A 14,810-nucleotide genomic window follows, 5' to 3' on the forward strand; every position below is an offset into this window, starting at 1 on the left:
TTTGAAGCACTTCCTTGCAAATTTAATTGCAACAAAACATTTTACAGTAAAAAAGATTTGATTTTTTTAAAAAATCATTGTTTATATAAATGTACAACTTCTTGTCCAGTTTTACATTGCCCCTTAGTTATTAATAATAAAGGATGCACCTTTAAAAGCTTTATATAAAAATTCTTAATCAACAGATCAATTCAATGAAATCTTTAAGAGTCTCAAAGCATTTTTCTGCATGACCTAAAACTTTATTCAGTACTTTTATGGCATAGAATTCAAAACTTAGAAAGAAAATGTTTTTATCAATGCAAGCATGATACTATTTCCCAACCTCTGTTAAGATTGTGTATTAAGCAGCAAGAATTTTACATTTTATTCTGGGAGAAGGAAGGGAGGGAGGGAGGGAGGGAGGGAGGGAGGGAGGGAGGGAGGAAAGAAAGAAAGAAAGAAAGAAAGAAAGAAAGAAAGAAAGAAAGAAAGAAAGAGGAAAGAAAGAAAGAAAGAAAGAAGGAAGGAAAGAAAGAAAAAGAGAGAAAGAAAGAAAGAAAGAAAGAAAGAAAGAAAGAAAGAAAGAAAGAAAGAAAGAAAGAAAGAAAGAAAGAAAGAAAGAAAGAAAGAAAATGGAGGGAAATTTTGCTGATGAACCATTCATGTATTTAAAAAAAATAGTTTTCAATTGAGAGCCTTTACTTGACAGGACAGGCATGGAGCAAAGAACAAACTACAATTGCTATCTGTTTGAAGAAGCTGCCTTCATACATAGAAAGAAATAGGTTTGCAGACTGAAGTTTTCTGTCCATGGTGCCAGTTCTCTGTTGTGGTGAATATTAAAACTCGAAATTTCAGGGGCTGCAATAATTTCTTCCAATAGAAGAAGGGAAATCAAGGAATTAGAAGTTGCCAAGAAACCATGCTTCAAAGTGGCATGATAAGGAAAAGTAAGAAAATCTGGGGTGTAGGGTCGAAGCATAACAGGAGCTGGCTTGAAACATCAAAGCATGACTATAGACAGACTGGATATGCAGCAACCTCCCAAGTGCATTCCCTTAAAAATGAACCCCCTGATTTCATGCAACTTGTGCACAGTTCTATTGTTTCATTGAACATTTCAAAAACCTATTGCGAGTTTTCAGAACATTTCAAAGCTCAGGTCTGCAGATAACCAGCCCAAGCCTCTATGAGTCCATTTAAAAGTCCATGTAAATTTCATTAAAAGAACCACCAGCTGTGTATGCAGGATTGTGTTTTAGAATAGAAGGAAATGCCTTTTTTCCCCTTTCCTAGCATCATCCCTGTATAACATAGAAATTGCTACAGCAGATAACCAAGCAGAACACAGAAGGAAGGGATGAATATTATGTCAGTTAAAACAGACTTACCAATTTAAAAAAATTAAAAATGCAACTTTAAGAATAGAAACAGAATCCCATGGTAGAATGATGCAAGGGAAAAGAATTGAAAGGAGAAGGGGTGAGGAGAGACTCATTGTATGCAAAGTTTCTCAGGGCTTCTGGGTATTATTCCATTTTTACTCATGAAGCAAAGTCTCTTGGCTGTCAGGACAGTGTTTCTCCTGCCCTGTTTCCATGTTCTTCCCTAGATGGTTCTGGCTATGACCAGACGAATAGCTGGCTGACTTGTCTCCAGCAGCTCCAGGCAAATGCCCTGACGTGCAGCAGAGGACAGCCGTACAAGCTTGTCGGAAACGGGGATCAAAGAAGGCATAGAGAAAAGGATTGAGGCAGCTGTTGACATAGGCCAAGCAGCTGCAGTACGGGTGGAGATTGCTCAGAAAGGCATGGAAGCTGCAGGACAAGGGCATCACCTCCCAGTCCATTAGCATGTAGATGGTTTTCACCAAGTGGAAGGGGAGCCAGCAGATTGCAAAAGTGGTCACAAGGACAATGATAATGGTTAGCAGGCGCTTCCGTTTCCTCAACCCTTCACTGCGCTCCTTTCGGAAGTGACCTGCAATCGTACGGGCAATGAAGAAGTAGCAAATCAGCATGATGGCGAAGGGGATTACAAATCCCATCAGGGTAGAGGACAAGCCAAGCCCTGCTTCCCAGGCTGCCTCAGTCTTGTTGGTTGCCACACTTGAATAATCCATGAAACATGTCACTTTGTCACTCCCAAGGAATACTCCAGTCCTCCGGAAAATCATGGCTGGCAAGGCCAAGAGAGCCGCCATAGTCCAGAGCACAATGGTCATTAGAAGTCCACTAGCTTTGGACCTCAGCTTGGCATTGGCTATGGGGCGAACGATAGCCAAGTAGCGGTCAAAGCTGAGCCCTGTGAGGCAGAAGACACTGGCGTACATATTGACAAAGACCAGGTAGCTGCTGAGCTTGCAGGCAAAAGAGCCAAAAGACCAATGGTAGTCCAGGACCACATAGGTGGCCCATAGGGGCAAAGTGACCACAAAAGTCAGGTCAGCTATTGCCAGGTTTGCAATGAATGTATCTGCTGAGCGTCGCTTTTCTTGTCCTCCTCGGAAAATGGTCCACAGCACCAAACCGTTGCCAGTGGTGCCCAGGAAAAAAACAAGCAAATAGATTGAAGGAATTAGGATTTTGGAAGACCTCCAGTCATCGTAGTCACATTCGTAGCTGCTGGAGTTATTGTCAGTATCGTTGCCAAATTCCATTTCTGCTGGAAGAAGAAGTTCTCCCTCTTTTTTTATTTTTTGCTCTTTGGTTTCCAGATCACTCAGCAGGATAAATCTTGGCAGAGTTCTTGTGTAGAAGGAAGACCAAAAAAAAAAAAATGTTGCAGGGTCTCTCAGCTCATGTGTGTTCTTTCTGTTGCCTCCTTCCTTTCAAAGCTTTAGACAGATCTGGCCAGTGCCTCTCACAGTCTGGGTCATCTCTCTCACACACCCACTCATTCCTACTGTAGTAGTAGCTTCCTTTTGAGTTGTCTTAAAACCTTTGTATCCCAGCCCCCTTCCCCCCCCCCAGTCCTCCCCTTGCTTTCACTCAACATCCTTATGTGAATTGGATGAATTGACCCCTGTGGTGCTGGGCAGCTCCATCTGCCATTTGGATCCTCCCCTTCACAAACACTCTCTACATGTGCTCTCACCCTAAGCTTCTCAGAGCAAGGAAAGGAATGTGGCTTAAGACAACCAGAGATGCTGGGTGGGTGGCATGGAGCGATAATCCAAATAGCAGGGTTCCCAGATGCCCTGCTAACCCGATCAACCCTTTGCCTAAAGACTCGGTTTCCCAATTATCAGTTCTTCTCAGTTTCAGCTGCAAAGTGATCTAAGTGTTTTTTTTCCCCCCTTCAAAACTAAGCATCCTTGACTTTAGGACATTGTGTGATCACATTAGGATAGCACATTAAGAAAAGTCTGTCAATGCAAAGGAATGGTGTGTTCATACATATATGTAAATAAGCTTTTACTAAGGAAGTTGAAAATTATTCTGCTTGGCTCCCTGAAAGGCTTTGAAAACTAAGGTGGTGGGGGCAGAGCTGGGAAGAATGAGAGACTCCCAGCAAACATCTCAGAGAGAAGCATATGAGTGGGGGAAAAGTGTGTGTATAGGGAGGTACTTAAGTCATGCTTTGGTCTGCAGAGATCATTGGTGGTGAATTGTTCAAACTTTAGACACATGGGGCATTTCTAGAAGATCCACGTATTTGAAAAATATTTCTTGAGTTTTAAATATTTGATAATTTATAATGATAATGATACAATGTATGTATACTAAAACACAGGTAGTCCTCGACTTACAACCAGAAATTATGTCATTAAGTGAAAAATTTGTTATGTGAGTTATGTCCCCTTTTATGACTTTTCTCCCCTTATTTGTTAGGTGAATCACTGCAGTTGTTAAATTAGTAACACGGTTGTTAAGTGGATCTAGCAATAGGTCCTATCTGGCTTCCCCATTGACTCTGCTTATCAGAAGATTGCAAAAGTTGTTACATTTCAACCGTCATAAATATGAACCAGTTGTTAAGCATCCAAATGTAAATCACATGACCCATGGGGATACTGCAATGGTCATAAAAGGGGAAAATGGTCATAAATCACTTTTTTCAGTACCATTGTAACTCTGAATGATCACTAAATGAACTGTTGTAAGTTGAGGACTACTTGTAGATATTTTTTTCTAAAAGGAGCAAACCTGAATTAAAGTCTATCAACTTAAAAAAAAGAGAGAGAGAGAGATTATTAGCAATTCATTGTAACTGATCTAAACCTCTGCATTGCATCTAAAATGCTCAAATTTCAGTTTTCAGTTTATTCCCAGTCCCAAAAGAAATGTCTTTGGGCAGTTCCCACAGAAAACACACAGTCTTTATATGAAGCACATAATAATAAGAGTAAAGTAGTTTACAAATTAAATAAGAAAAGCTTTTCAGCTGTACAACGTGTAATAAGACTGCATATTCACTAATGAAAAATTGAGACTGTCTTTATATGTTAATTTACTACTTGCGGTTTTAGGATACGACGTTTAGACAATTAAATCTGACATGGCCAAAACATCAGACACAGAAACAGTATGAAAGAACAACTTGGAACCAGGCAACATCTGATATTCTAGTCTCTCCTGGACAGGACCAGAGCATATTTGCTATCTGTCCGTAGAAGATATCTCCAGCTCCTTTGAAGTACCTGTAGCGATGGAACTGCTAGCCATCTATCTTGCCTTTTGATGGGTTTTATCTGCCTTCCCAGGAAATATCTGGCCTGCTGGATTAGAAAATGGCTTCGTGTTGACCATAGCACCACTCTTACAAGCCATTTAGGGCTTTGGTGTTCAATCTTCCCTTTGTGCTTTACTGATCAGCCTGATAATTTCCATCAGCTGTCCTGGTCATCCTCCATGTGCCTTTGTTTATAACACAAGGAGTTCTGTGTTGCACTATCATCAGAATAACAAAGCAACTAGCAAGTAATTCAGGCCTGTCCCAACTCTTTGAAATGTCAGAATTCTCCCTTGGTTAAAACTAGGAAAAACAAAACATTCCAGAACAACTTCAAAATCCCTGTGACTTGCATCCTTCAGAGGCCCCAAAAATGACCTTTATAACTCCCTCATTTAATATATGCAACTTCCCCGTAAGGCCGATTAGGCTAAAATTAAATGACAGGCAGTCACCCAGTGAATGAAGGGGGATTTGAACCCAGACCTTTCAAATCCAGTTAAACCCCACTCTTCTCACTGGAATTAGTTTACAAATTAGAGTAAGTATGTCTGGTTTAAACCAGGTCACAATTTGCTCAAATCATACAAATATCTATTGTTAAGTAGTAAATAGCAGTTTAAATCCTTGGAGAACATATGTTCAATCAAAATTCTCAGTGGGACCAACCAAAATGTCAAGTTAATCAGCAAGCTTTTTAATTTTCTAAGAGTCCTTGTCAGAATAAACAGAATGCAAAATGCTGGCCTGGAAAAAACTGGAATAGTGTAGAAGCCATAAAAACCTACTTTGGTCACCATCTTCAGATGGAGTCCAGGAAAAGGTGACAAGTTCATTGAGTTATGCTTTCCTGCCAGATGCTGTGTGGGTTTCAGGTTACCAGCAGTGATGCTTGAACAAAGATACACAGTAGGTGATTTGATCACCCGTGTTTGGAAAAAAAATCTAAAACTTACCTAGATCTGTCTCAGATCTTAAATGAAACATATAAACTGGATTTAGACTGTTGTACAAGGTCTGGATTTCTTAACCGTAGCTTGAACCAGTCAGATTGGCTGGCTTGTTCACACATTGCACTAAACCATAAACGATGTTACAAATGGTGACTGGATTTGCCCAACCCTCTAAGGCTAAAACCAAACAGCCTAAATTGGCTTTAGAACAATATGTGAACCCGGTCAAGCTTTAAGTAACAGCCTTTTTTATTCAGCGTCACTGAACAGAAGCTGGAAAAAGCTTCTGCTGCTGCATTAATGAAGTATAGAGAGATTATATGCTTGTCTTTTGAGGTTCAAAGCACATCATCCAAATACTTTTTCAAGAGTGCCTAGCTGTACTGTCACATTTTGGATGGATGATCTCAAATAACTATAATTTAACATTTTGGTGCTGCTTTAAATATTCAGAATATTCCACCCTTTATTTCAGTAGTCCATAACAACCATATAATGTAAATCAGTGAGCAAAATATTGAATACACAAATAGTTTTTTTATAAAGCAGCCTAGCTGTCAAGAATAGGACAACAGAGGCAATGACAAATCTTCATGTTTTGGTATGCCCTGCCCCAAAGCATTTGGTATATCGCCCCGGTAGACACAGCTAAATAAATGGAATCCAGCTTTCATTTCCTCCACCGAAGAAAAACTCCCCCATATAATTCAATTTGTAATATAGCCCCCAACAGGTGAAAATGAGATCATATCTTTATTGCTGCACAAAGGGTTAGTAGGTTGATATAGTCAACTACTGCGGGGACAACTCAGTGGCTAAGCTTACCTATCAGAAAGTTCGGCAGTTTAAATCCCTAGTGCCACATAACAGAATGAGCTCCCGTTATTTGTCCCAGCTTCTGCCAACCTAGCAGTTCAAAAACAGGTAAAAATGCAAGTAGAAAAATAGGAACCACCGTTGGTGGGAAGGTAACAGTGTTCCATGCACCTTCAGCATTTAGTCATGAGACGTCTTCGGACAGTGGTGGCTCTTCGGCTTTAAAACGGAGATGAGCACTGCCCCCTAGAGTCAGGAATGACTAGCACATATGTGCAAGGGGAATCTTTACCTTTACCTTATAGTCAACTACTAGATGATTTCTAATTTGTTGCTAGATTCAGAATAGCAAAGAATATTTTCCTTGATTGAGCAAACAATAGTTCATCTTCATCTCATCTTTCTTTTATCCCTACCAAATAAGGGGACTGTTCACAAAGAAAAGAAAGCAAACACCAGCAAAGAAGATTTGCCTATCAATATACAAGTAGAAGGCCTGGATGGTATCACGCGCTCCCATCTTCCCTTCCCTTCCCGTAATGAAATAAGAATATGTGCTGATACTGAAGAACTTACTCAAAGAAATCATCAGGGTCTACTTTAACTAGCCAAGCTATATTGATTTGATTTGCAGTTTTGTATTGATATTCCACCAAGAATCTTTGTCACATCTAAAGATTTAACTTATTTTAACAAAGGAATTTCTTATTAAAATCTTCTCGATCTTCAAGGGACCATGATTATTATGTAATTACTCTTTAACACAAGGCTGGTTAAATTCTGTAATTTTAGACTTTGGGAAGAATTAAAGCACTTTTCTTTCCTAATTTTCTTAGAGGTATGCTGAAGTTCTTGGTAGACCTTAGCCAGGTTAGAATATGTTAGCCTGACAAGGTCAGCCCATTATATTTATTTCTGGGCAATCCTTGAAAAAAAGGAGGTCCATCTCATAAATTCCATATTCTCTATTAGCAGCACCCACTAATTGTTGTTAAGCTATAGATCCCAAGATCCTTCAAACAATGGTCATATGGTCCAAGGTTTGAGTCTGTATTATGGAAAAAGCCTGAGAATAGACTATGTTCATATGATTAAGCGTATAAACCAGAAAACTTGATTAATACAGTAAGCATGCTTAACATCATTTTAAGACATGCATGTGACTTTTAAACTAAGCCTAGTAGCTTTGGGAACCAAAGATTTATTGATTCTAGAATAAGCATATTACTTCTCAGTCAACCTTGGTGAGTGTGAGTCCTAGTTCTGATGTATAAACTGCAAGAAAGAAAGGCCGAAGTATTAAATGTGTGAAGTAATTTTATATCTTGCATAAAAATTGCATCAAGATTGCATAAATTGCAACTCCTACTAGATGAAAAGGATACAGGGGAGGACACCTGAAAGCTTCATCAAGCCTTAATAGTCAGAATAGACTTGTTTTTAGCAAGAATTGGTACCCCAGCTGCTGTTTGTGTTGCTACAACTCCTTCAGTAGTGGAAAGTTATATCAATCCTTTAAAACTCATAAATGAGAATAGCCGTTCATTATTTTTCATATGGGGTATTTTTGTTTTTAAGATTAAAAAGGTATAGAAAAGGCAAGGAAAAGAAACATTGCTGATTTGAGCCAAGTAGTTTAATGGGATAAACTACTTGATGCCTTTACTGAAGAAAAGCAGTGCTGCAAATTAAGAAGACCCCAGAGATTTTTACTTATTTATTTGTTAGTTTGTTTAGGCCAAAGTTATTCTTCCCTGTTCATGGAACAGCATAAAGAAGGGAAAGGCTTCTATATGAAAAGATTTGCTAGTCAGCTGAAAGTTGGTCAACATTTTTTTCACTCGGTCCATCACCTTTCTATTTCTGTCACTTTAAACTCTGTGCTGCAAATGTGCGATGTAAGAAAAAAAAAATTAACAAGAGATGGGAGTGGGGAAAGGAAATAGGATGGAGACAGGAAGGCAAGCCAGGAAAAGAAAAAAATGGGTCTTGAGCCCAGGACATAGCAAGCAAAATATTTATAGTCTGTCTCACTGTAACAATAAAGGGATATGAATAGCAGAGAATCCCACTCTGGATGAGGATTGGCTTAGGACAGTTTTTAAAGTTTTTTAAATGCCTGTGTCTTCATTTAAGATCTCAGTCAATTGTGATAGTTAAGACATTTCATGACAAACAAGCCATAATCCAGCCATATTATTGTTTGCAGGAAGAAAAGGAAAAATATGTCTCTTAGCCATCTTGCAGTGTTCATAATAAGAACCCTTGCCATTGCCATGGTGGTAGAGATAACAGGAATTTAATTAAGAGCCTTTCCTCCTATTTTGTGTCAGCAATCATGGGACTCAAGATGGGCTTGATTCTGTCTCTTCACTATCCCAGTTGAACACCTTAATTACAGGTAATCCTCGATTTACAACCACAATTGAGCCCAAAATTTATGTTGTTGAGACATTTGTTAAGTGAGTTTTGCCCCATTCTTACCACATTTCTTAAGTGAATCACTACAGTTGTTAAATTAGTAACACGGTTGTTAAGTGAACCTGGCTTCCCCATTGACTCTGCTTGTCAGGTGGTTGCAAAAGATGATCACATGACCCCAAGACACTGCAACCGTCATAAATATGAACCAGCTGTCAAGCATCCAAATGTAAATCATGCGCTCATTGGAATGCTGCAAGAGTCATAAATGTGAAAGACGGTCGTTAAGTCATTTTTTTCAGTGCCATTGTAACTTTGAACGGTCACACAATGAACTGTTATAAGTTGAGGTCTACCTGTATTACATGACACACTAAATAGCAGGTCAACTTCATGTTAACCTATTTTACTGGGAGAACCCAGCCAATACAGTCTGTAAAACCATGACTGCCTAAGTAACTATAAGATCACCAGGCATTGGCTTTTTCCAAATGATATGGATGGCATCAACTTAAAGCTAACAGATGAATGTTCAGTATCTACCTTTGATGATGGCAGAACACTGGATGTTTTGCATTGCATATCAGAAGTGAAAAATGGATTAAACTTTTGAAATCGGCAACGGGGCACTTAACCCAACTTCATCTTCTTTCTGAGCAGCCTCTAAACCAGTGTTTCTCAACCTTGGTGACTTTACGTTCTGTGGACTTCAACTCCCAGAATTCCCCAGCCAGTGCTGGCTGGGGGATTCTGAGAGTTGAAGTCCACAGGACTTAAAGTCGCCAAGGTTAAGAAACACTGCTCTAAATAATGGCCTTTTTCAGCTTTTAATATTATGTGGCATATACCAAGACCAGCAGTTTTTATGTCAACAGCAAACCTGCATGTAATAATCCTTAATGGTTTATGAGAGTGATACTGCTACAATTCTTCACAATTATTACAGAATAAAGGAACAAGCTATTTGAGCAACATGGAAATGGATTGCTGGTGTAAATTTAATTAAATTGACCCGAGAGTCACTTTCTGGCAAGCAGATCAAAAATACTGTATGTTTTAATAGTTGATGGTTTTGCATACAGTGCACACAGGCAATTTTTTCAGTGAAATTCTGCTAGTACAAAAGAATTATTCCAAAATTCATGGACAGTTAACGTATTATTAGTACTGTCAAAAACCTGCACCAGCTTATGGAAAGAGCTCAATAATCATTATCAACAGGAAAGGAGCTTGGCAACTTTCTCAAAATGATGCCTTCATATCCTTTTGAACACTACATAATATATGCAGTGTGTAAACCATTCCGGTGGAGCAGTGGTGGGATTCAAAAAAATTTACTACCAGTTCTGTGGCCATGGTTTGATGGGCGTGGCGTGGCGTGGTTTGGTAGGAGAGGCTTGGTGGGCATGGCAGGGGAAGGATACGGTAAAATCCACATTCCCTCCTGATCAGCTGGGACTCGGGAAGAGAGAATATATGGTGGCAGGGCCACTCAGAGGTAGTATTTACCAGTTCTCTGAACTACTCAAAATTTCCACTATCGGTTCTCCAGATCTGGTCAGAACCTGCTGAATACCACCTCTGCAGTGGAGTTTCTGGAGCTTTTTCATTTATTTATGATAGCATTCTTAGTATAAATTGAGTAAGGTTATGTGAATGTGTGCATAAATGGTATTATTTCACATGAAACTGCTTTAATACTAATTTGCATGTAAAAGTTATGTAGAAAAGATGCCCCTAGATGGACTAGTGTTTTCCTCTGATGAGAACAGAAATTCACTGACCCTGATGCCTAACAATATTATGCCTCCATATGGTCATATCTGTCATACATCTGTGATGCCGTTTCTCATATTTCATCTGGAAATCCCTGCAGATTCCAGCATGAACCCTGCAGGAAATTCTGTAGAGCAAAGGCACAAGTCTGAAGGCAAAAACCGTTAACTAGAACGCCAAAGTCTATACAGCATTTTTCAGAAAATGCCCCCTGGAAGGAAGAAAATAATACTGGTAGGACTTCAATGGCATTCAAAAAGCTAGTGCAACAATTATAACTCTTGTGAGATTTATTAAATTATGAGTTGAAGTGTTCAAATGGAGAAAATATTCTTTAGATAGGGAAATTGAGGCTTTGTGGGTAAATACAACTGGTAACTATTAATATTGGTTATTGTGATAGGTGGAAATACAAGCTCAGATCATTATTGCAAATTTAAATTTGGCATAATTGCTTGGGATTTCCATGAGCTTTACATTGAAAAATAAAGATGTAGATTCTGAAATGATTCCATATAAGAGACTACCATTCCCATCTGCCTGGACCACTCTTATTTGGTAGGTACTGCAATTCATCACCTGGAAGCTACAGGTTCCCTGCTAACGTGTTAACAACACTTCAACTTAATTCCATTTTTAATAAGGTTGTTTTGGTGTCTGGCACAAGATGTTAAGAGAATACGTTAGCAAGTATTTTCTATTTAAACCCAGAAATTTGGGCTGTTGCCTTAGCCTTTTTTCTTTTCGAGTGGACCTCCTTTTGCTCTCACCACTAATTCGTCTGTTTGCATTCCCTAAATGCAGAGCAAGACTTATTTGCTATTAGTTTAGCAAGTACAGCAGTGGCCTCTGCTGGTTGACATAACAGTTGCAGGTAAAACCCACCACTTAGAAATAGCATACCGAAGCAAGCAATAAGATGGATGCTGCAATATGGAACTCCACCCCACCTTCATTTAAAAATAAGGGCAAAATAGAAACAAAAGTTATCTCTCAACTATATTTCTTTTTCCTAAGTTGAACAGATGAAAAACGTTGATATACAGGAACCAAAGTTCAGTATTCTTCATTGCAGTCATCAAGCTGGTCAATTCCGAGTCAGATGTACAGATATCATTTTAAAAACCATACATAAGAACTCAATTGGCATCCTTGCATAAGGTAGGTAGGATCAACAGAGCATGCCCTATTTCCAACAGTACTAATATTCCCAAGTTTAGGAGCTCACAAACACTAAATGTAAATGTTCCCCTCGCACATATGTGCTAGTCGTTCCCGACTCTAGGGGGCAGTGTCAATCTCCGTTTCAAAGCCGAAGAGCCAGTGCTGTCCGAAGACATCTCCAGGGTCATGTGGCCAGCATGACTAAATGCCGAAGGTGCACGGAACACTGTTACCTTCCCACCAAAGGTGGTTCCTATTTTTCTACTTGCATTTTACCTGCTTTTAAACTGCTAGGTTGGCAGAAGCTGGGGCAAGTAATGGGAGCTCACTCCGTTACACAGCATTAGGAATTTGAACTGCCAAACTGCCAACCTTTCTGATCAACAAACTCAGTGTCTTAGCCACTGAGCCACTGCGTTCCACCACACAAACACTATTTAGGGGGAAAAACAAAATTTCATAAAATGTACAAATACATTTCAAAGTCGCCTAGCATGCTTACACCAAGGATCTGGTCTCTTGTGTAATGTAATATATCGAGTCCCTGTTTATATCATGATTATAGATTTATAAAAATCCAGGAAGCACACAGGAAAGTCAGTGTTAAAAGACAGTGTTCACAAATGCACATTTTAAAAAATGTGTCTATTACATGTACTTACCAGCAATTCCTTGGCTGATTCAGCCACATGAGTTGTTCCTCACACCAGGCTACTCTTGAATCAACCACATATTGTTTATTTGTGCATCTATCCATGCATCCATCATCAGTGCTGGTTGTTTATTTAAAGCATCAAACACCTGTTCATTAAGTACTTTATTGAATAAATATTATGAATCAACGATCAGGTGCTCCATCCAAATAAAACTCAGCAAAGCTCTTCTTCGAAAAGTGGAATCCACAAGGCCAAGCTCTTTTGCAAACCTCAGCGCTGAGAAGAGTTACGCAAAGATAATGGAATTTGCAAAAAAGAAAACAACTTGCAATGTGACGTACTCCAGGGTCAGGTCATAACCAACCAGTCAGCCACACCTCCTTCCAGTATGCTCAAATCTATCTAGCCGAGTTCCTTCGATGTTAGGCTTTTTAATTTACTAAACTTTTTAGACTTCTGTAAACCCCTGGGTTTTGGGAAGACTGCTTAAATGTCCCTCCAGTGAAAGATCTTTTGGCTACCCAAGATTCTTGGAGAACGAGTTTGTTTAGCAATGAAGTGCCCCCCTTCAGTGCATCTGCATCCACTAGGCTTCCAGCCAGCACCCAAATTATTCCTCCAATCTTATTTGCAGCAAACTAGAACACACAAAGATCTTGTAGCAAACATAGATCTGAGTTTTATTCGAGGTGCCTTTGACCTATCAAATTTTTTTTTCTTCCCTAGCTGTATGAGTGGCTTTTAAATCGTAGGTGTGCATAAATGAGGATGTTGCCTGAGATAGTGTACACCATTACTGTGGTGACTGTACCTTTGGGTCGAAATGTGCATATATGGGAGAGGGATTGGGTATGTGGATGTGTACGCACACTGACATCAGCTGACAGTGCAGGTGTTGGTGCCCCCAGGCTTCAAGAAGTGTCTTTTCCCAAGAACAGGGAACAAGTATGCAATTTGATTGAGAGTGTAACAGTTCTTTTGATGTACTTCTACATCAGTGGTGGATTTCAAAATATTTTAGAACCTCTTCTGTAGGTGTGGCCTGCTTTGTGGGAGTGGCTTGCCAGCCATGTGACTGGGTGGGAGTAGCTTGCCGGCCATGTGACTGGGTGGGAGCGGCCAACTTAGCAACCAAAATGTTGGCTCAGAAACTCTGGCACTCGAAGCACGCAAGTCTTAAAGCTGTTAAGTTACAAGACCCTTGCACCCCAACCCTTTAGAAAAAAACCCCAGGGGTGTTCAAACTTGACAGCTTTAAGACTTGTGAACTTCAATTCCCAGAATTCCTCCTCTCGCTCTTCATCTTGATGACGTACGGATGGGTGGGGAGGGAGCTGGAACTGGTTCTAAATGGCACTGTAGATTTGTGGAACCTCTTCTATAGAAGAGGTTAGAACTGGCAGGAACCCACCCCTGTTCTACATCCTTCAAATACCTGCAAGAGGTATGTCAATCTCCTCCCAGATCAAATATTCACTATAGTGAAAACTCTTTCAGTAACTCAAAAGACATTTCTCCTAAGCTCCCAACAACCAAAACAGCCTGCCCTGTGTTTTAAGATTTATTTATTTATTCTTATTCTATCTACGCATGCGCGCGCACACACACACACAGCATACCATTTCATCCACAAAAGGAAAACACCCTCCACCAGCATTTTGCTATAGCCTGCCCAGCTCTAGACTATGTTGCCAAGTAACAAGGTTGGCTCTGGAGACAGATCAGAGGATTACATTTAAGCAAATACGACAGCAGGACCTTCATAGCCATAAAACCTTTATTTGTTTCAAGTGACTGAAGGGGAAACAATCCTTTCCTCTTTGTCTGAAATGCAATATATGGCAGCAGAGAGAGCGAAAGCCTCACTTTCTTGTCTTGCCTCCCTATCTTAGTGTGAAAGAAAAGAGGCTAGTGCCAAGCATTTTGATTAAAAAAAAAATGATTTCATAAAATTATATGGAACATGAGAAAGGGGGAAAGAAAAAAAAAGGGAAATATAATGGCAAAGAGAATTGACTGCCATATGCATGAGTGAGTGAATGAGATACAAAGTGCATAAATGTGCTTCATCCTCCCTCTTCCCACAAATCCCTTCCCTCCCCCAAATCCCTCCAAGATGTTAGATGGGAACTCCGTCTCTAACCCATAAAATGCTGACCAGAACATCTGCTGTTAAGGCCCCAGAAGTAGGACAGCACATCTGCAACAATAAAAAATGACAAGGATTACAAAAATTGGCAGGGTTGTCTGCTGAAGCACTCCATCCCACCCACACAAATTATGACAAATCATTGACTCCAGCTCATGGACAAATCATTCCTATCACCCATTTCCTCCCACTTATGATTGCAGGACTCTAACTTTGTTG

General features: G+C 39.7%; 2 protein-coding genes across 5 annotated transcripts in view; both read right to left on the minus strand.

Moving 5' to 3' along the window:
• Nucleotides 1-588: 588 nt before the first annotated feature.
• On the minus strand, nt 589-2,727 carry APLNR (apelin receptor). The gene has a single exon (XM_014059849.2). It carries the CDS (start codon nt 2,639-2,641, stop codon nt 1,523-1,525), a length of 1,119 nt encoding a protein of 372 aa, XP_013915324.2. The 5' UTR covers nt 2,642-2,727; the 3' UTR covers nt 589-1,522.
• Nucleotides 2,728-14,201: 11,474 nt separating this feature from the next.
• Nucleotides 14,202-14,810, minus strand: part of CNOT12 (CCR4-NOT transcription complex subunit 12) — a 37,086-nt gene continuing 36,477 nt past the window's right edge. For all 4 annotated transcript variants that reach the window (XM_087714047.1, XM_087714038.1, XM_087714042.1 and 1 more), the window contains exon 12: nt 14,202-14,642. The gene's annotated coding sequence lies outside the window, so the exon portion shown is untranslated. The remainder of the gene's footprint in view (nt 14,643-14,810) is intronic.

This window comes from Thamnophis sirtalis, unplaced genomic scaffold (assembly GCF_051295495.1).
Source record: "Thamnophis sirtalis isolate CommonGarterSnake01/CBP01778 unplaced genomic scaffold, rThaSir2_p1.2 scaffold_1, whole genome shotgun sequence".
Taxonomy (NCBI): Eukaryota; Metazoa; Chordata; class Lepidosauria; order Squamata; family Natricidae; genus Thamnophis; species Thamnophis sirtalis.

Bases quoted from the DNA above. Each gene is read 5' to 3' on its own strand.
- APLNR (XM_014059849.2), bottom strand. From the start codon at position 2,641: ATGGAATTTGGCAACGATACTGACAATAACTCCAGCAGCTACGAATGT.